This window comes from Condylostylus longicornis, unplaced genomic scaffold (assembly GCF_029603195.1).
Source record: "Condylostylus longicornis isolate FDR11 unplaced genomic scaffold, ASM2960319v2 ptg000013l, whole genome shotgun sequence".
Classification (NCBI taxonomy): Eukaryota; Metazoa; Arthropoda; class Insecta; order Diptera; family Dolichopodidae; genus Condylostylus; species Condylostylus longicornis.
The window spans coordinates 14,157,008-14,180,175 of NW_026577982.1; the positions used below are offsets into that span (position 1 = coordinate 14,157,008).

General features: G+C 24.5%; 2 protein-coding genes across 2 annotated transcripts in view; both read left to right on the plus strand.

Moving 5' to 3' along the window:
- LOC129605453 (DNL-type zinc finger protein-like) overlaps nucleotides 1-12,801 on the plus strand; it is a 49,907-nt gene extending 37,106 nt beyond the window's left edge. The window contains exon 2 of the mRNA XM_055515232.1: nucleotides 12,781-12,801. The gene's annotated coding sequence lies outside the window, so the exon portion shown is untranslated. The remainder of the gene's footprint in view (nucleotides 1-12,780) is intronic.
- Nucleotides 12,802-13,106: 305 nt separating this feature from the next.
- LOC129605335 (5'-3' exonuclease PLD3-like) overlaps nucleotides 13,107-23,168 on the plus strand; it is a 30,483-nt gene continuing 20,421 nt past the window's right edge. Inside the window, exon 1 of the mRNA XM_055515026.1 lies at nucleotides 13,107-13,528. Coding sequence (XP_055371001.1) covers nucleotides 13,139-13,528 — 390 coding nt within the window. The 5' untranslated portion in view covers nucleotides 13,107-13,138. The remainder of the gene's footprint in view (nucleotides 13,529-23,168) is intronic.

Below are 23,168 nucleotides of genomic sequence, written 5' to 3' on the forward strand. Positions count from 1 at the left end.
TTCTTCTCTGTGGTACAATGGTTCTTTAGCACGAATTTACTTTCATCGATTTCAATATACTTGATTGCAATGTATATGGCGGTCTGATATTTTAAAGCCAAAATAATACCAGAATTTCAGTCATATGTTAAGTGTTAAGCTAAAGCATAAATATAAGAACTTACAAAAAATGTTCCAAAATTTGTAGTTGTAAACGATTCATACAAAATCCTTGCGTAACAATAATTGCTTTCAATGAAAACTAACATCGAACTATCTATAGGTTAAACCTTATAACACAATTATGGTGACTACGAGTATTGGTGAATTCTCCCTGTTCTCTTGAAACAGAGAGAGAGTGTTAAGAAATGAGATTTCCAAAAAAAATTACGTACATAATAAAATTTCAACATTAAAAAATTTGAAAAAATGTACCAATCCAAAATTGAGCAAACTATTCAAAACAACAGAAGTTATTTATCAAAATTTTACATCTCTAATTCTTCTCTATTCTGCAATATTTTCAACGAATGACGTTACCGTTTGTAAATTCAAAGAAAAAGTGACAAACATGTAAAAAATAAAATGTAACTATATGTGATGTAAACATTCATTTGCTTTACGTACAAAGATTACTTTGACTTGTATCTTATTATTATAGGATATTTAAGTGCGATATCAACACTTACTAGTATATTTGGAACCGCTTAAAAATGTATCGGTAAGCTCGTAAAAATGTATCGACTTTAATTACAAACTAAATTCAGTTCCGATTAAAGCATTATTTTGTTTTGTTTAAGGAAAAAGCTAACTTTAAATTAAACTGCTTGGCACTGCTTAAATACTCTCTGTATGTGACAGGTGATACCCGTCTACGATATCACTTTTCAAGAAGTATTAATTAAAAAAAAGACTAAAATAATCAAATGCTCTTTTCATTGATTGGCTTCTATACTATCAGATTGCCTCATTAAGTTCGCCAAACCAAAAAAGTAATTGTGTTTACTTGTATTGTAAAAAATGTCAATGTTGTAAAATGTTTATTACTCGATCTGGTTATTTCTCGTAAATTTGTCAATTTTAATAGTTTGTTAATATCGTAAATATTCTCTTTCATATTGCTCTCTCCTCACAAAATGAGCAATTTGTGTACTTTACAAATTCACTAATTTTAGAATTGGCGTGTTTCCATTCACAAAATCATGGATACATTAGTGTATTACGAACCTTAAAATATGTTTAATAATCACTTTTAATAAAAAATTTGGAAAAACAAACTATTTTACAAAAATGTTTACTTTCGTATCCGAAAAAACAAAACCTTCAAAACATTCTTACTTTTATGTCCAATTTTCTGTTAAATATTTTTTTTTTGTAACAAAACATTTTCAATATGAAATTTTTGTGTGTACTTACGTACTTAAAAAAGGTCACCTCATAAAAGAAAAAACCCAAGAATTTAAAGAACTTGAGAAATATTAAGGTTCAATTTAATCACTTGAAATATGAGATATAATATTTAGAGTGTCTACTCTTTCTTCATTAAATGGCTACCATTAAATCATTTATACATTGTATATATAGTATAAAGCAGGTAAATTTTTGCGTTTGAGTACACAAGTATGTAAGTAAGCAAGTAAGTAGGAAAGATATGTCAAGAATTTATAATAAATATTGAATATTATAAGTATGTAATTGGATGCCTCATTATTCCATTCAACAAGATAAAATAAAATTTTTATACAACTACGTACTGATTATCTGTAGAATATAAAACTAATACCTATGATCGTAGAGATAGTAATGATAAATGTAGGGTAATATTAATATATTATGGTAGTAGATTTCTTTGTAAAATAAAATTTGAATAGAAATTAATTTAAATTATTGAAAAATAAGATGTACGATGAGAAAAATTACATTGATTTTTAAAAAATATTTATAAATTATTTACACAGGAAACACGTTCAAAAATTTTTAAAAATTCTATATAATAAGCCCTAGAAATGCTCTGCGAAATCAAAAAATCTATTAAATTTCTTCAATAATTATACTATGTATATACTTTACTCTTTTCATGGGAAATTTATATGTTAAAGAGCTGTAATATAAGATAAAAATTGTAATAGTGTGAGTATAACAAATTTTCTTTCATCAATTTCATATAGACCTTTCATACAGACCAGTTGCTCTTTCAAGGATTTCATTTAAATTTTTAAAAGAAATTAATATTTAATTATTATTTCAATTTCAATTATAAAATGTTAATGGAAAAAGACACTGAAATTTCCGGTAAAAGATTTAATACTCACATTAAGGTTCGAATTATTGAAATAAAGTAAAATTAATAAATAAATTATTTATAATTTTTTATTTCAATTAACCCTTGTGAAATTATAAAATTTATGAGGTAAATGAAAAATATTATAAGATTAAAGGATTCCTATGAATAATTATGCCAAATTGGATTTGATAATCTTATATTTCCAAAATAAATTGCTGCTTTGATAGACAAGAAAATATATTTTAAACTCATCAGTAGTTAATTTGAAAATTTATTTTATCCACCTCTAATTCTGAAAACCTTTATGGTAAACTACCTGTACACTGCTGCTAAGTAAGTGGTTTGAATTATCTAAAAAAATCGTGAAATTTTACTCAGTTGTTCATGGATAAATTTGCTTACTGTTTGTTGAAACAATATGCAAGTTCATGTTTTTGATGAGGTGACCGAATCATCAGATTATCGAGATTATTTGGCTATATCATAGAAATTCGAAAAGCATATGGTATTAAAATTTTGCATCCAATATTTATTAAGTCTATTAGGTTTGGTAGAAATGGTTGAAAATGCTTGAGTACTTGTGATAGCTGCTATACAACTTCAATAATACAATACAATTCTCGAAATCAATCACTCTTACGGGATGTGGCTATCACGAACTTAACACAAATTGTCGATTTTTATTAAACGAATTTTTCAATAAATAGTCAGTAAAGGTTTAATATCCTGGTAATTTTTAATAACCATAAAATAATGTAGGTGCAATACTGATTAGGGCGTATTTTAAAAAAAGAAAAATTTTTAATGACTCACCTTTTAACTAATTTTTTCATTTTACTAAAATTTTTATCATAAATTTCAACATTTTATTGATTTCACTTTTATTGATTTAAAATTCTTTTTTCTCTTTCAGGCATAAATTTTTATAATGTAAAAGCAACAATTTTATGATATCCTTTCATTCAATATTCCCTTTGCCTCGCACATTACATCCTTTTATTTTGAATTTTTAGTGTCCTACTTATTTATTGTTGAAAAATTTACATATATATACACATATTTTAATTTTGTAAAAATATTTTCATAAAATATTCTTTTTACTTTAAAAATTCATTTGTAAAACTTAAGCGCGTATTTTTTCCCCCATGTATAGCAATACATATAAAAAATATATCTGAAAATCCTTTACACGTGTATGAAAGGTTGATGTCCTTAATAATAATGTTATGTTTGCTAACCTCATTATATTATACAGGTTTTGGTTTAATATTTACTTAGGTTATTTTACATGTTACTGCTTTTCTTTCTAATTATGTACTCAACTTAATTAAAATATCTACCACATATGTATGCATGTATATACAAAAAATATTAGTTAAAAAGTTATTTAGTAATTTTTTTGTATAACAAAAATATTGGCTGTAAATGATTTTGACCAGAACATAATTAGAACAAAAACCACTCCATTAAAAACTATTTTCCTTATAATTTATTCAAATAAAATGGTGTTTAATTGGAGTGTGAACATTTACGTACCCTGCTAATTTAAATAAGTTTTACAATAAAAAAATGTAGCGGTCAAATACCTTAAGAAATGAAGAAGCTGGTTGTAAGAAAATTTATTAGGATTTCCTCATTTTAATTTGATTAGTTCTAAAAATTTGAATTGGCACCTAGAACATTAGAAATAATACATTTGAATTTACAGTAGAATCTACTCACAAAAGAACTCTCATGAATAAAACTCCCGATTAATGAAAACTTTCGCTTAGCTGAAACTTAATAAGACCATAATATTGTCTATTTAGATATTCATGCGAGTCGGTGTTTAAAACAAAAAATGCAAGATATTGTGAGTTTTAAATATATTTTGGTTGTCAAGAAATTCTAAATTTATGTTAATAATACGAAAATATGCTTAGTTAGTCTATTAAATTCTGCTATTTTCAAGAAATTTACAAAAAAATATTCTCAAAAAAACTGGTTAAAGGGGACTGATTGTCCTTTAAGTGGGTAAACTAAGCTTCTTGAGCAGAATAAATGACGAAATTTAGTTTATATGAAATGGGTTGTACTGTATTAAAAATTACAATTAAAAATGGAAGAATCAATAAATTTCGTATGCTATGCTATTTTGATGGCAGTTTCTATCAGCACCCAATACAATTTAAATTTAATTTCTAAAATTCGATAAAGCATTCAGAGATTTCAATTTTCTTAAATTTTACTAGTTTTATTTAAATTCTCAGAACTTTGTATGTTCATACTTAAAATTACAAAAAGTTTTATTAAGAATTTTCTATAAATTGAAATTTTATTTACTTTTCAGAATTTTCAAGAAGAATTTTATCCTTAATCTTTTTATTAAAATTAATGTGAACGAAATGAAAAGTTTTGATTATTATTTACTGTAATTTCCGTTCCTTTTCAGATAATTTTCTTCTTTTTATATATTTTATGTTTTAAATTATGTAAATAAGGACTCTTGGCATATATATAAGTCCTTAAGAACTTAAAATCATTTAAATCTATAATGTGTTGTGCAAATAAAAGAAATTTTTCAATTTAGTAAAAATAATAATTTTACGTGCTTTTCGTCATATTTTAAAGCAGGTGTTTGAAAATTATGGCACCTACTCGATAGTTTTTAAAACGTGGGGCCCGCTGCAGAACTAAAATATTTTTTTTGTCACCAAAATCTTTGTGCTTCTTAATTTGGCCCATAGTCATATAAAGATTTCCAATTCCTGCTTTCAAATCTATTCTAAACATGATATAGATTTATATAGCCAATTTCTTAAGAATTATATCGTATATAAAATTTTATTTATGCATGTATTACGTTCACATAAAATGTATATATACGTATACGAACATATTATATGCGGTAAATAAATGAAGTAAGTCTCGTTGTGGTTTGCTTTTAAATTCTTACTCAGAAATTATTTAATAACTTAATATTAATATATAAATAAATATATCCTATATAGGTACGTACGTATGTATAAATAATTTGTACCTATTATATTTTTGCTCACTTAATATTTTCTGACCATATAATAGTAATAAAATTCTTTAATATCGAATAAAAACTCCATTATTATTATTATTGTTAGGAGAAATAATAATAATAATGTTCATATTAACCGAAATGTTCAACACATCAGTCTGACACGCAATAAATGTTATATAAGGAAGGTCAGAAGTATTTCATTTAAAAAATTCCTTGAAAAATATTTGGTTATAAAATCGAAAATATTTTGCAAAAACACACTGGAATTCTTGTTGCTTTAATTGTTTTCATATATAATTTAATTTAAGAATCATATTTTGTGGCCTGAAAGTATGACGTTTGCAATTAAAAATAATTATTAGGTAATTTATACACACTTTTAGATTAGAATTTGGAAATTTCTTAAATACTCTGGAATATTCGTTTAGAAATATTGTGTTCGGAATGCTAAACACACATACACAATGCATAAGTGCATAAGTATAGTCTAACTAAGTTAGATTTTGTTTTTGATTTCTACTCCTACACACAAACAATGATGAATTATTATAATGGTAAAGCACATACGAGTGGCGATAATAATTTTCAATCTCTCCATGGAATGTAAACAGTCGCATAGTCTTTTTTATTGTCACACCCATCACGCTAGAAAAAATTAGATTTATTAACAAATGCAGGCAGTTTTCGTGGGTTCGTTCCAAAATTCATATTTACTGGTTTAATAGAATCAAAACTATACTGATTTCTTTCTAGCAAAGGCAGAATATTTCCATGTAGTATATTGAGATAATCAAATCTATTTCTAGAGAGTGAAGATGTATACGTATATAGGTTTCCCCGCAGTGCTTAGTTTCATCATAATACGCTTCAGAATGTGAACGAAATTCGTGCTTCCCAATTGAGATTTTATTTAAGAGATAAACAGAAGTCCGTAAAGCATAGATTGGAAATGAATTTTGTCTTATGGCATCGTATGACAATTATTTTATTCCTATACACATTAGACGTATTAAGGAACTACAAATTTAATGATTACCACTAATCACAACATGATGACTATGATTACTTATGATCTAATAAAATACTAAATTCTAAAATTTTAGGAATTTACACAAATATAAGAGAAGAAGCAGAAAAGAAAATTACTCATAATTTAATCCTTTTCCTTTATGGTATATGACGAAAGGAATTTGATAAGAAATAAATGTCAATGTAGTGTAAACGTGTGATGAGTCAGCACTTCTGTTATGTCTTAAAATTCCAATTTTTCTATAATAGCCTAGCTATATCTTAAATATTTTAAAAAATATCACTTTCGAGACTCGAATTCATGATAACGAATTACTTACATATCGTGTAGGTACCTAAATATTTATTTAGATTCATTTTCTTTAATGCTTGCTATCTTCCTTTAAAAAATTCTTTAATATTTTATATCGTTTATGTAGAAACAAATTTTTAATAATTAATTTTATCTCTTTATTTTTTCATTCTCTTTTCAACAATAACTCTATTTCTTTTATACTAATAAAAGCTATTCTGTCTAATGGACAAAACAATTTTTCAATCTACATAATTTAAAGATACACACACAAACTATATTATATATTTATATATATATACAAAAATGTAGATTCATATACAACATTATATGTATGTGGATTCTTTATAAAATATTCAATTTTATATAATTATCTAAATTCAATTTAATTAAAATGTCCCGGATAGGTAGAATATTCATTTTGACTCCCCCTTTTTAACAACAATTCGAAATTTAATAACAATTCTTGTTGTATATCTTGTATATGTTGTGGAGTATATATAAAATTATTACATAAAAATGTTTCCCTTTAGTAAATTTACATACAAGTGGTGAGTCACAACATATAAGTAAAATTAACATTCACATACTTGTACGTATACAGTATGAAAGATTATTGGGTCGTAATATTGTTGTACCGGTAAATTTTTTGGTGACGTTCCAAATGATAATAAGTGTGACAGAAGAAATTATTAATATCCTTAAAGATTAGAAATTCTGTAATATAGTAAAAAGCGTCATCGTTCAAAAGCGGCGATGAGATCATCAAATAAAATCATAATTTCAATGCTTTTCAAATTTAATTTTTTCTGTATATATGAAATTAACATAAAAATCTAGATTATGTGCGTACGTATACGTTGTAATATATTTAATGTACACATAATTTATGACCTAAAACCTAATTTTAATATAAAAAGTAGGACAATGTAATTACATAGTACAGAATGAGTAACTTTTGTTTTTTGTTATTCTTTTACACAAAGACAGTTTAACGTTCATGTTACCGAAGTGACAGACTATAGCAAAGTGGAAAATTAAATATCAATACGCAACACTATTATGTACTTGTATTTTGATGTTCACTTGAGGTACTTGCATTGTATACTGCCATAAGCAGGCTTTTATTTACCTAATTTTCTGATGTTTTCAAATATCCTGTATTACGGTTCGAAAATTTTATTATTATCCTTGTAAAAATTTTCATATTAAACATTGCAATTATATTGTAATAGGTCAATTTAATTTAACTTGCTTTTCCTTTTTAATTTAAATTGCTTTTCCTTCTTCGTACTTATACAATCATACCCTTATAGTATATGATGTAGTACTACATAATGTGTATAATATATGTACTACAATAAATATGTATGTATATATATGAGATTGTGAAAATGAACTTTATTATTGAACTTTACAAAGTTTTTTTTTATAGTGAAAGAGACCTTTTTTAATACAACTTTGATATTTTGCAAAATAAAATTTCATGAAATAACAATAAAGTAATTATATAATTTATGTAATTGGAAGTGATTATTGTACAACAAATTTTTCGACAGTTTGTCATCCCAATCACTTATCGTTTATTTGAAGGACTTCCTCTTCCCTTATTCCTTATTTATTTGTATTCATCTGGTTCAAAATATGGTCTTCGAATTGTGAATAGTAAGAAAGATCCGTCCAAAACATTTATGCTTCCTGACAAAAAACTTCGGGCATTTAGAAGAATATGTATAGCAATTCTGTCATGTATTTTTCGCCACTTAACCCACAGATTCTGAACAAGTACCCCATAAACGAAAGCTCAAACCCCTGTAAGTATAGGTTTTGATAAGTTTACATATATATACTGTGTTTAATAACTGGCATAGGCATAACTGAAAGATAGGGTCAGTATAATCGTAGAAAAAACCATCCAACTCTTTTCATATTAGCCCGACAGCATACCGAATAAATTTCCCAATCATCAATTGGATTGTTAAATCGCAAAGTAATTTCCTATAAGTTGTACAATGTATAACTGAAACTCAATTCATGTGCAGTGCCATTGAATAGGTGAACAACTTCAGAAACCTCAGTTGTATCAAACAACAAAAATAATTAATTCATAATATCTTAAAAATTCCAAAGGAGTTTTGTATTTCCCTCAACTACAATCTAAATTAATAATTATTAATGGTTCTTCACAATATATAAAACTCTAATTATGTCTATGAATCAGGCAAGAAGTCAAAATTCTTCCCATCTTTCTTTATCACAAGACTTAAAAGTATTCTAGGCAATTTATTATAGAAAGAAGACTAAAAAAGGATCATAAAATAAAAGCAGTAAATGATGTGAAAATTTACTGTCAAAACATTAATAAAATGATTTTTAATGTTTTCGTTCTCTTGTTATTGGTGTGATAAGAAAATACCGTTGTGCTTCGAATAGCACGTGTAAAAAAAAATTCTGATTTAATCCTTGGCTTTTTAATATTATGGTATAATTTTCTATAATTTTTTCTTTTATTTTTTTTTGCTTTTATTCATTAAAATCATCAACCTTAAATCATTCATTATCATGTAAAACATTAAACTGAGCACACAAATAGATAAACAAAAAAAATATATTTGTGTATAAAATGGAATTTTCCTAACAAAATTTCATCACATACGTGTAAATATTTGTTAACATATGTTAACTTTATTTATATATATGTATAATCGTCGGATGTGTAGTATACCACATAGACTACATACTCATATTCAACGTTATTCCTTTATAATAAAAAAAAAAATTGTTTTGTTACTCGAACCCACCATAGAACAAAGTATAAAAACTGAATAAGTCGGTGTTATCAAGAGCTCATTTATTTAAGATTTTCCAATAAACTTCATGAACAAAACCATCATCAATGTATTTTTGCTTATTCTTTAATTTTTTTGAAATGAAAATTCCCATAATAATGTTCGTGTAGGTGCCAATTTTAAATTTCTATATTGTTATAGATATCGAAGTAGTACGATATACGGAAAAAATGTACTATGCGGTTGATTGCACAAAGATACAGATTCTACATATAACTACGAATATATTTAAACAAAAGAATATATCGAGCATTCCTTCACTAATATTTTCATAAAGAGAGAAAATTTCATAAAATCAAAATTTAAATAATGCATGTGTACGATAAGTTGAGCAATTGAAAATTAAAAGAACGAGTCAATGAAAAGCATTAAAGCACTTATTGCAAAACATGTACACAAAATAAAATATGCTATTTATTATACATTTAATATTTATTAGTTTTTAAAATTTGATTTATCCTTAAATCACGATTTCATGTTCCAATCGTGAAGTAGGTTATTTGATTATTGTTTTCTTATACAATTAATGGGTGATTTTTTTTTGTTAAGCGTTTGGTCTTTAAATCTCAGGAAGAGTTTAGGAAGAATTTAAATCAAAATTAATGGGTTCTAAAATAAGTAAAATGTGGAATAAATTGCATATTAAATGCATTCTTGATCATTGGTATTTGTTTAATTATTAATAAGCCGAAGCGTTAGTTTGGGCATTAATCTTTCAATGTTGAAATGGTAAATTTATGTTGCAATGAGAATACTGAGCAATTCTGACGTCAGCAAACTAACTGTAGGGTGTTCCTTGTAAAATAATCACTTGTATTGTACCAGAAGAAAATCTTGAAATCAAGCAGCAAAAAAAAAATACCCTTTCCTTTTTACAAGTACAAAGTCCTTTGTAAATAATATTCGAGTGAGGTCTTTAAACTTAAAACAATATTAAATTTATTAAAGTTAAATAATAAATGTATGAAACTTATGATTTTTGTTAAATAATTTAATTGTAAGGTTAACTGATTATTTATCAGTCAAATAGAATTCACTTGTAAATATTTAATTTCCAATAGTAGAGTAAAATTCTTCTTAAATAATTTTATTGAAAGAAATTCGCAAATTGCAGTTCATTGTATATGTATTTCCAAATACCCTATAATTTCGAATGCGAAAACAAAAATTTACATGCATGAGAATTATAAATCCGAAAATTTTTTCCATTTAAGAATTTCCTGTTCTTCCTTATATACAACACTAAGCCACTACACTACATCACTTGTTATTTTTGTAACATATATACATAAAACACATATTATAATTTGCGATCAATGGTCACATATAACCTATGTATACAAAACAACCACCATTCAATTCATATTATATTAAAGTATATGCGTACTTTGGAAAAAAAAAAGAATTACTAACAATTTTTTTTAACATGGAAAAGCTTCTTTGCATAAATAAATAATCCCATGATAGATTCATTTAACTGAAAACCAAAAAAAAAAAAGAAAAATAAAGTAAATTTGGAAATTGTTCTTTGTTTCATATTAGTCTCATTTATGAACATTACATGTAACTTCACCAATCAATTTATTTTTTTCTTTTACTGTTTCTTATGAATATTTTCCTCACCTAATATAGCATGTTTAAATGTGTATGTATGTATATATAGCATAAAGCTCTGTTATATAGAGATTTTCAAAAAATTACTTTTCAAAATCAGTCTAATGATCTTTTCTCTTAATAGCTGCCATAACATAAGATTTATTAACAAAAAAAAAAAAAATTGTTTTTGTATAACAAAAATGAAATTTTTGTATACAAAAAAAAATAATATGATAACAGTTGAATGATTTACGTATACCGTTAATATGATTTTTAATATACATATACACAACTATGCATATACAAATTTATACATGCAAATATACACATCAACACACAAGAAATATATTTAAAAAAAAAATCCTTTTAGAAGGACAATATTTCTATCACTTGAATGTTGTAATTTTTTTTTCGGTATAGAAAGTTCCTTGATAGTATGGGGAATATGATTACCGTTAAATAAAAATGTAATGTGAATATACGGTGGGTGGATGAATGGTGCTTTTTGTTTTGGGGGAGTGCTTATGTATTTATCATGGAAAAAGCTTTTTTTTTTGTTTTTTCTTTTTAACTTTATACCTGTTCGCATAACAGAGTAAATGTTGATATTGTAAATTTTTATTTAAAATGTCAGTAATGATTAGTCCTTTGTCTGAAGCGGTTTACAGCGAATTTATCAAGTTTACAAAATTCAAATAAAAAAAAAAATTTGTTTTAGATTTTTGTTTTTATTTTTCAAATATTGCTAAATAAGAAAAATAAATAAATAAAAGCGCGCATATACGAGTATAACGTGTTTTAAAAAAAAACTTTTTTTTTTACATTCTACAATTTTTTATTGATCTGTTTTTTTTTTTATTTTAAATTTAAATAAAATAAATAAATAATTTAATGGTTATAAAATGACAACGAATAAAAGAGATAGTAAATATTTTTAAATAACGCAAAAAAAAACAAATTATTGATAATTATGTAAAAAAAATTGAAATTTTTCTATTCATATTGTGTTCGAAATACAAAAAAAAATTTTAAAATCTTATAAAATATTCAATAAATAATTGATTTTATTGAATGCCATTTGGAAAAAAATTTGTTAATTTAAAATATTTTAAATAAAATTTTTTATATTTGTATGTGTATGTATATGTGTAAGTTTTAATAATTATTTTAATATAAAAGAATTTTTTTGCTTAAATTAAAACGCAAATTATTACTAATATAAAAATCATTTTTTGGAAACGTAAAAATTTTGAAAATTTTTTAAAATTGAAAATATTTAAATATATTTAAAATATTTACTAAAAATAATATAGTGTTTCAAATCAGTAATTTGGTTTCATTGTACAATATTAAATATAAAAGTTTTTTAAATATTTCTTAAAATATTAATGTGGTTCTAAATATTTTTCAAATTTATTTATTAAAATTTTATTGTAATACAATTAAATTTAAGAGTTTTAAGAGATAATCAAGTAAATAAATAAAATTAGTATTTTAAAATTTAATATTCTTTAAGTAACTACAATATTAATATTAACCATAATAAAATTTAAAATTTCTTTCGCCTAAATATATGCAATATTTTCTATACTTAAAAATTTGTAGATTTAAAAAAAATTTTACTAAACAACAATTTAAAAATTTATTAAAAATATTATATTTTATCAATTTTTATGAAATAATTCTAATAGCTATAAAGTTATTAATTAAAATATTAAATATAATAAATATATTACAGAACAGTAAATATGTGTGTTTATTCCTCGACATTTATTTACTGAAAAATTTGAATATAATATATTAAATAACAAATCATTTAAATAAATAACTATCATAATTACGTTTTTAAAAAATCGAACCAGTTGGAATTAGAAAGTTTTGAATTAAATTATTTACAAATCAAATATGACTAATACATAATTCTTGTAATTAAATGTTACAAAGCATGTAATGTGAAATGTAAATTATGCTATATAAAATATCAATAGTTTTCCATTAAATTTAATAATTTATAAATAATTAAATTAAATTAAATGTAAAATTTAAAATTAAAAAAAAAAGTTTCAATAACCTCGTATAGAAAAACAGAAATAAATATGCCATCTATATGGGATTATGTTCATTTTGGACGGCATCATGAGCCATCAGATAATCAATATCAAGAATATCATAATTTACAAGAAGGTTTAATGCAAATTGCATCACAAACATGCCGTATTCTAGTACAAGTTAATAATACAAATAATATAACATTTAATCAAAATATAATAAATAGTTATGGTACTGATACAACAGAATTTGGTACAAAAAATGTTAATAATTATCCAATTGCATCAACAAGTAAATCGATGCGAAATGAACAAAGTGTTGTATTATTACCACCATCGATAACAACAACAACTACAACAACAGCAAAATTTAATCGTCGTTTAAGTAAAACAGAAGGTGCAAAAAATTTTTTAAAAAATTATAAACATCGTTTATCGGTAAGTTTTTTATATATTAAAATATTTTTTTTTAAATTTAATCATATTATAGTTAGTTGGTATTACTAAAGAAACTAAAATATTCTCTTGGTTTTACAAGATTTCTAAAACAAGCAAATTAAATAATCGTCAAACTAATTTCCAACAAAAAAAAATAATTACTGTCGCACTGTTATGCAACAAAATCACTGTTGTTGTTCAATTCTGTGAACTTTAACATTTTAAAATTTATTTCCTTAAGAAAAAGTATAATAAATTTTCAAAACTTACGCATTCTTGACTCTATGATACTAAAAAATAGAATTAATTACCAGCATTATAAAAAAAATTTATGATAATTAAAAATTTTATATCCTTGACAAGGATATATATCACTTTATTTCTGTGGTTTTTAAATTCTACAAAAGTTTTAATCACTTTCTAAACTTTTCACTATATAAACTTCCCACAATTTTCGCACAAAAAAAAAAATCCTTTCTGTATTTTTCTGAGAAATTCTTAAAAAAAAAACTATTTGAAAAAGAAAAAAAAGCCTCCATAAAAATCACATTTTTTTAAGGATGTCACCAATTTCCATTAAAAATACCATCATTTCTTATTATTTTATTTTATTTGAAAATGGAAATTTCTCCATGGCGTATATTTGTAATACGATACAGAAATCAAAATGCAATAAAGAAATTATAAGAAATATTTTTTTCTGAAAAATTTTAAGTGAATTATTTTCACGCTTTTTAATTTTAAAAAAAAAAAGATTTGTCAGAATATTTTTGATTTTGAACAATACAAATAAGATGACTTAAGTTATCGAACCATATTAAGTAAAGATTAGATTTAGATGAATAGATGATTTAACAAATTACATAAAGAAAATATCAAAGTTAAGAAAATTTATAGAGAAATTTTTTGCTACTTTTGTTGTATACTTTTAATACGTACTTGTGTTAAGGTAAAATCCATGATGAAGGTAAAGGTAATTGTGTTGGTAAATTACTAGTACCAAGTCTTTAATATTCTACCAAAAGAATCAACAATTTACTAAAAAAATCAATAGAATGCCGGCTCATCTTTTTTATTGTAATGGTAATTTTGGAATTTATGGAATTCTGGCCAAATTTACGGTCGGAACGGAAAGATTTAAACGGAAGAATTGAAAATACCACAGGACAGGTCTTAATTGTCTCCGAATTTGGGACGAAATTATATTTGAAGAGATTTGAGAAGAAATTATAATGTATACACATATAGTCTTCATCTTAGGCCTTTATTCTGAGAGTTCCAAGATACGTTCAATATGGCAATTAACAACTATGTGTATAAAATCGAATAATTGCAAAATTTTTGATTCACTTTTTATAATAATCATATTTTTTTATGTCGAATTTCTTTTCCTCCTTAAAAATTCAAGTTTAATTGAATTTTAATCAAAATCGTTTGTTATTTTTATTGTCAAAGACCAATATAATGAACAAATTGAAATAACATTGAAAAATTTATTTTACTCAAAAATTAATTAGAAAATTTTAATTAATATTTTAACTATTATTGAAATTTCATATACAAATTTATGATAACCTGCTGGGCAATAATTATTATTACGATAAAATAAATTATGAAATGAAAACAAAAAATCAATTACAAAAATTCATTAAATTTACTATAAAAACAAAAAAAAAATATTCAAATGGTTTTTATTTAATTTGGAAAACTTTTATGAAATAGCCTTGAACTATTACAAAAAAAAAAATAAAATTAATATTTTGTAAATGACATTGTTACATATAAAATATTTTTTGTACAGTAATTGAAATCAAATTATACGAGTAATATATTTGAACAGATAAAATATACCTTTTAACATAATATCACAAAATTTATGCACATACATTCATACAACATTAGACACAAGGTAACATATGCAATTCATGCATAGATTGCAAATTATTATTTAAACATGCAAATAGTAAAATAATATTTATAATAACCCTGCTCTTTCCCCCTCACCTATTCCCATTATTCTTCCGAGTGTGTCTGCATTTTCACAGAATTTTATGTTACATGGCACAATTATGGTTTCAGAATTACCCATCCTAGCAATTTAAAAGACTCGTCGTATTATAATAGGAAATTTGTAGGTATGGACTTTTGGAACCTAACGTCTACCAAAAGTATGAAATTTGGTGATATGACAGATGTATAGATCGTAGACCTCCCTTATTATATATATATCGATAAAAAGGCAATTTTTTTGAATTTTAAAAGTTTGTTTTGAAATGAAAAATTTTATATTTTAAGGGTTCGGAAAATTTTATTTATTAATTCGCAAAATCACTTCGGAAAATACAACCGGATTGTACTTTGCTTTTAATTGAAAATTTATTGAAAATTTCATTTGATTATAAACTCACTTTTCTCTGTTATATTGAAAAAAAGGTCAAGTTTCACATAGACAGCATTTTTTTGCGAAAAGATCATTTAAAGTTGAATGATTCTCGATTAAATATAGGCAATGTCTTCTCGAGAATTTTTAAAATTTCGAAAACTTATTAAAAGTACAAATTATGCAAAGACATGGGTCTTGAGTGCATAATAATTTTAACCGCAATACACAGATCTTTAATTCACTTCTATTTAATTCCAAAATTTTAGAACTTTTTTCTCAATTTTTTTTTTTTCCATGGAACTGAAAATGAAATTGAAAATTTATTCCATTTATTAAGCGAACGTGACGCACAATTTGAAATTTTTTTTGGAAATTTTTAAATACAGCATTTCCACTTTTAAGTATAGAATGTATGCATGTATGTGTGTTTCATACAATTTCTTTAATAATCATTTTAATAGGTTAATTAAATTAAGTACTTTTTTATTATCGAAATATTTATATCGTGTTTATATTTAAAAAAAACATTTGTTTACATCAAGCCCCACATCTCAAACACCATAGCTTTAATTTTTCCTCATTTTCTTCATTTCATATTCCTGGAATTTTCATCAGTGAATTGCACATATGTGTCACGTATTTTATTAAACTTAAGCGAATAAACAAATTAAGTAATTAAAATGACATGACATATTGGAATAAAAGGTTATATAATATTTATGTAGGTATATATTTAGGGTATAGTTAAACGAAATTAAGTTTTTCAATAATTCATAAAAATTGAGATTAAATCAAAAATATTAGTTATGCTTAACCTTTCAGAATATTTCAATGTTTAGGCCCATATTTTCTGTATCAATATAATAATACCGTTAAATAAATAAAAAAATTCAAGGATCTATTGTGCTTAAATATTAAATAAAATTTATAAGGGACTGTGGAAACAGAGTTTTAATTCTTTATAGCGTAACGCAAGTGGTAAAGCTTATTAAGAAGCGCATACAGTTAAACATTTTCCTGAATTTTTTCTTAAATTTTTTCAAATGAACCTACAGCTATAAACTTCAGTTACTTGGCTTAAACTACTTCCTCTAGATGACAACCCTTCCCTATCACATTATCGATGCATGCTTGTTTTTCTAATGTTTTACAATTTTATAAAAAATTTTTCAAACTTTTTACAAACAATTTAAACGTTAAAAATTCAGGATATTATCCTTTAAATAATTTCTGTTGGTCAAGGATTTTAATGTGAAAATAAAAAGTTAATATAATATTTCCTTTTGTTTTTAATACCTAATTCAAGGACACTTAAAGTCTTTGTCCATGAATTTTCAATTAAAATCATTCAAACACCTGAACGATTACTTACCTTTCATTGTAAAGACATAAAAATTAATAATAATTTCAAGCATGATTTCATGCTAAATTAAATGGCTTAAACGAATGATCAAAGAACAAATATTAAACCCTTCTTTTTTTTAAGGACATACAGGCCAAGATAAAAGCGTTAGAAGAAGAAATATCTATTTCTAGAATGATCCAGGATTGCAAATCATTCCTGAACGAAATAGCGCAAGTGTTCGAAATTGACCTGATTTGAGTTCCAGGCCAATTTTGAAATCCCATTAAATTGCAAATCAGACGACCTAGCGTGGACAATTCTTGAAGTTTGAGTCATATAATCTGTTTCTACGAATTGCAGAGCGAAAAGCGGAGAAATGGAACGACATATACCTTAACCAGAAATTTGCGACCGAAGGTCTGATATGTGTGAGCTGTTATAACGCGGTATTGTCTGATTAGCGAACATGCTAGGAAGATGCGCCGCCTGTGAACTATCTTTGCAGGAGCAGTTGTTTTGAGGGGAAGTAGCAAATAGTGACTTACCTGTTCTGCTCATATCCAACCTTTGTACGGGAAAGGCGGATATTTCTTTAATCGCATTTCTTACGTGCGTGTTACAGTTCTAGTGAATGCAAATGCCAGTGTTCTAAATCGTTCATAAAAAACTTCGATTGGTTTATGCGAGGGTGTGGATACGGAGACCCAGTGGTATCATAATCAGTCTATCTGGCCAAATTATATCTTACGGTAGTCTTGTCAACTTGACCCACAATGTTGTTAAAGGTCTATAATTTTCCGAACAAACAGCTTTGTTAGAATGTGTATAATTTTTTAAATAGCCAACGTATCTTAATTTAAAATACAATACGTGTATTTACTAACTTTAAACGGTACATTCAAAGAAAATAGATTTAATTCATCAAATATTCATGAACCATAAAAAATGTTTACATGTATAGCGAAAATCGATTCCGGATCTTATACAAAATTTTTTTTACTTTAAAATAAAAATTCAATTTAATTTTTATGTAGAATTTTTTCTTCTTAGCTAACAATTTATTGTAACTCAACACTGCACCAGATAACTCAAAAAAAAAATTTAATTTAAATATTACAAATACTTTCAATTCAACTTTAATGTACATAAAAATTTGTATTATCACACGGGATACGAACTGAAGCTGTCATAAAACATAAAATAAATATTAGCATGTTTTCAAATTAAAAAGGATATTTACATTTTTCCTTTTTTTCTTCTTATGATTTTTATGATATTTTTTGTTATTTTCATGGCAATTTGGTTCTTTCTTTGAATATTTCTCCCTTTTCTCAGATAACGTTTCGCCTATAAGCATGCAAATGTTAATTTTGATTGAAAAGAAATTTTTATCATAAAATTTTTACGTTTTCCCCTTTAAACTTAAAAATATTTTGTAATGTTATTATGTATAGAAAAAATTTTGTAAAAGCAGGGCTACATAAAACGTAATTGAAAAGCTTTATGCGGCTCCTAGTGATAGAAAGAAATGCGTAATTTATTTTTGTTTGCGTTTTGAAAAAATCGCCAATTTTGGTTAATCAATAACAGTTAAGAAACGAATTAATTGCCAAAATTTCTCATCCTTATACAAATGTTTCATCCATTTTGATCCGGCCCATTTGTTTGCTTAAATTATCCTGACCTGAAAAAAAACAAACCTGATTGAAAGCAAAAAATTAAAAACGGAAAGAAAAATTATATTTTTTTTTAAATTTAAAATTCAAATAGAAAAGTTAAAACAAAAATTATTTTTGAATAACAATTAGGAATAGACTTTGGCAGCCAAACGGAAATTTTAAGAATATTTTACATAAATTTTAAAATTATAAATTTGTGTTGTAAATTTTAGATGAATTGTTTTCTAAAAATTTTGAAAAATTATTTATTTTTTGAATATCAAAACAAAATCCTTAATTTCATTAAAATTCAAGGATAAAAAATAAATTTGAATAAAAAATATTTACAGACAATTTTTGAGAAATAAAGAATTTTTGTTTTTAAAAATATTCTTAAAATTTTACGAATACAAACGAATTTGGTTCTATGTTTTGTATAATTAGACGAAATTTCGTAGAATCGTTACAAATAGAAATATTTAGATTTATACAAATTCTAGGAATATTGAAAATAACGAGGGATTTTTTAAGCGTTTGATTTTTAAATTTAGAAATGTACGAGAAATTTTGCTAATTTGAATTTAATTTTGGTCACAATAAAGTTTTTCCAACATTTCAATTGGGATTTCATTTATTATTACCGTTTCAACATAGTTTTCTCCAAAATCAATGCAGAACAGATGATATAATTAAAATATATCACATACGGTGGAAGGGACGCTCAATTTATATGCCCAAAATAAGAAAATAATTACTTGTAAAACATTCAGTAAATTAATTGACTGTAAAGAAATTAACCATTTAAAAGCGTTGTTAAAGGAGTCACCAATTTAAAAGCGAGAATTAATTTCTTCATGGTGAAATGGAAGATTAAACTAAATTGCTTTGATTCAAGGGTAACGAAGATATTCATTAAATATCGAAATTAAAAACCAAGCAAAAAAATCAGCCATTATAATTTTCATTTAAGAAAATAGACGAAATAATTATGAATATTTTAAAAAAAATTTTAATTAAAATTAATATTGTCTGGCCTTCTAAGCTTTAAAATAATAGAAAGAAATCTGTTTAAGAAAAATATTTTAATATAGTCCTATGAAACCCAACGTTATAGCAACACTTTTACAATTCATCAATAAAAATTACTTATTTTATATTCGTTAATAATAAAAACTAGAAAATCTACTTAATTATTAATATTTTTCTTAACTAAATACTCGCGAACAGCACCTATATTTTATTCATTTATATATGAACACATATATGGAATAAATATCTGCATATTAATAACAAATGTATTCACATAACTATAAAATATAATCAAAATCTTTATCATTTATGTAATTTTCTAATTACAAAACTAATATAACAAAATTATATTTTACTTTGAGATTTTATCAGAAATAGGTCAATAAAGTACGTTCATTTCTATTTTATAATGAAAAACTTAATTTATAAATCATGACAAGCAATTTTTCTAACTTTCTTTAAGTATTTTTATTGCATAGAGAATATTTGACAGTATAATGGCATAGTATAGTATGACCTTCCATATATATACTTGTACAATATATACTAAGCATATATGAAACGCGTACAAAGCTGTTAATATGAAAAATGTATACATATTTTGTGTTTTTGAATCAGTGTCGTTCCCCTTTTGAGTAAAATTAATAGAAAGAGCTTGAAAAACTAAAATTATAATGATTTTATGTAAACAATTAATCATTTCAGTAATTTATGACATAAAATTTGAAGTGAATTTTGTTCGTTATACTCGTTAACATTTCTAAACAAGGTAAATATTGTACGTTCTTTCTGATTTTTAAATATTCGTGTGCTTTTCATTTCGAACAAAATGAAATTTCCCAACGCAATGACAATTATAAATAGTTGTTTCAGTAAAGTATTAATATTTTCAGCAAAAATCGAAGTGGAAATGAAGAATCTATGCTAATAAGTTTGTATTCTTTAAAACCCAATAACCATAAAAGCTGTTCTCACATTATGGTTCATAATTTGAGAACAGTTCTTCACTGTGTTTTTAAACTGCAAAGGAATTTTAGTTCTTTTGTTCTTAGTTCAGTGTTTCTATTCCTTTCATTGTCCTTGAATAAAAGCTCAGTAAATTTTAAAAAGAAGTGAATATCTACATCAAAAATTCAAGTAGAAGAATTTATGCATTTCACTTACCTCTCGAAAATCTTCATTTGTCATCTATATTGTCAACTAAGTAATTATAACTCTTGAAATCTTTGCAGTACAACTTTAAATTTTACACAGTATTGAAATTCCAACTATTAATGTTTTCGCTCTACATAACATTATGAAAATTTTAAAACTCAATCACTAAAAGGCATCAATGTAATTGACAAACTAATTAATTTTTGAATAATTTTTCAAAAATTTGAAATAGTTGCGAAAAACCAAATCTAAAAAAAAAATTGTACTGCAAGTTATGCAAATAAAAGTTTACAAGGAATAAATTAAAATTTATTTTACAATTTATCTTTAATTCCAGGACCATTACAGATGTAGTTTGAAATCCCAACAAGCATTTAATCACTTAAAACTTTTATACATTAAAAGAATTGCATACATGAAACGCATACATAAATGTAAAAAATTTTTTTTATTAATTGCTGAGGGCAAATAAATTTTTTAATGCAAACTATTATAAATAGATGTGCTTTTGGATGTTTTCATATGTGCATTTTCTATAGACTTATGACGACTGAAATCTTTATAAACGAGAACTGAACAAAATTCAATATTCACTTTTATTTTTAAAATTCAGAAATGTGTTTACGTACTCGTAACTTTTTCGATTAAGATAAATTCATTCACAAACCTAACTTGGAGATGGTGTTACGCTTCAGGGAAATTATGATTGCAGTACTGACATGTGCTTTAAATTGAGGTTTTTAAGGGAAGCACTCGATACATTAAAAACCGCTTTCATTTGAATAAAGTTCAATAATATTAAAAACTTGCAGTTTATTCGAGTGTGTTTTTGTGCGTGATGCGCGTATGTAACTCTAATTTACTTCCAATTCGTCTGTTATAATGCGCCATTAGTATACGACATCATTTTGACCAACGAGTTTATCTGTATGTGAAAAAGTATATGAAAAAGAAATATTTTAAAATTCAAAAAACTATTATTTACAATTTGGAATTGGATTTTTTTGTAAAGTAATTTTTTTTTTTATTCCCTCAATTTCGTATAATTCAATATTTGAAACATGCTCTCTTATTTTTTGCCCCACTCGTTGCTATTATATCTAAATAAACTAGATTAAATTTAATATTAAAACTTTTATTTCAAATAAATATTTTACTATTCACAATAATCATTATCACCGTCACTATTATAGTCACTTAATTATATTAAACACCATTAACAAATATTTATGTGTAATAATCATCAAAAATTAATATATGAGATGACATTTTTAGACCCTGAAATAAATTCAAATACAAAATACGTGCGTATATGTACAGGTATTTTTTTTTTTGAAATTTTCATTAAAAACAAAAATTATTTTTCTATTTCAATTCTCTATTGAATTCTATAATTTTTGTATTTACATATTTTTTCTTTTTGCAAAATCACCTCTAGTGCCACAAAATGTTCTTCAATTACTTACTTTCTTATGCACATATGTACTCATGAATCTCAAATGTATAAATGAACATGTAAATAAGTTGTAAAAATACAAGGAATAATTTTCATTTTTACACGTGTAAAATTTTCTAACAAATTTTCTGCTTTTACTTTTATTTATTTTCGCTCTGAATAAATTTTTGATATTTACATAGAAAATTCTTCTACAAATTTTATTTTGACAATATAATTCGATAATATAATATTACATATACTGACGTACACATGCATATTACATATGAAATGAGGAGTTTAGTTCTCTTATTTTATTAAATATTTTCGGGAAAAGGAGGAGAGAGAGAGATGCTGCAAAAATTTATAAGTATAAGCATTTGAAAGAATTTTTTATTGCTGTCATGTACTTTTTTTTTATTATAAATAATTTTTGAAATTAAAATTGCTTTAGATTAAAAATTATTAACAATAATTTCAATTACTCATTTAAAAATATAAAATAATTAAATTACTCAAAATTATTTTAGGGTAAATAAAATTTCAACACGTTCCCAATATTAATGAAGAAAATTGTCTTTTACCAAATAACATTTGCATCCTTCGTCTTGCTCCTAATTATATGCAATAAATTT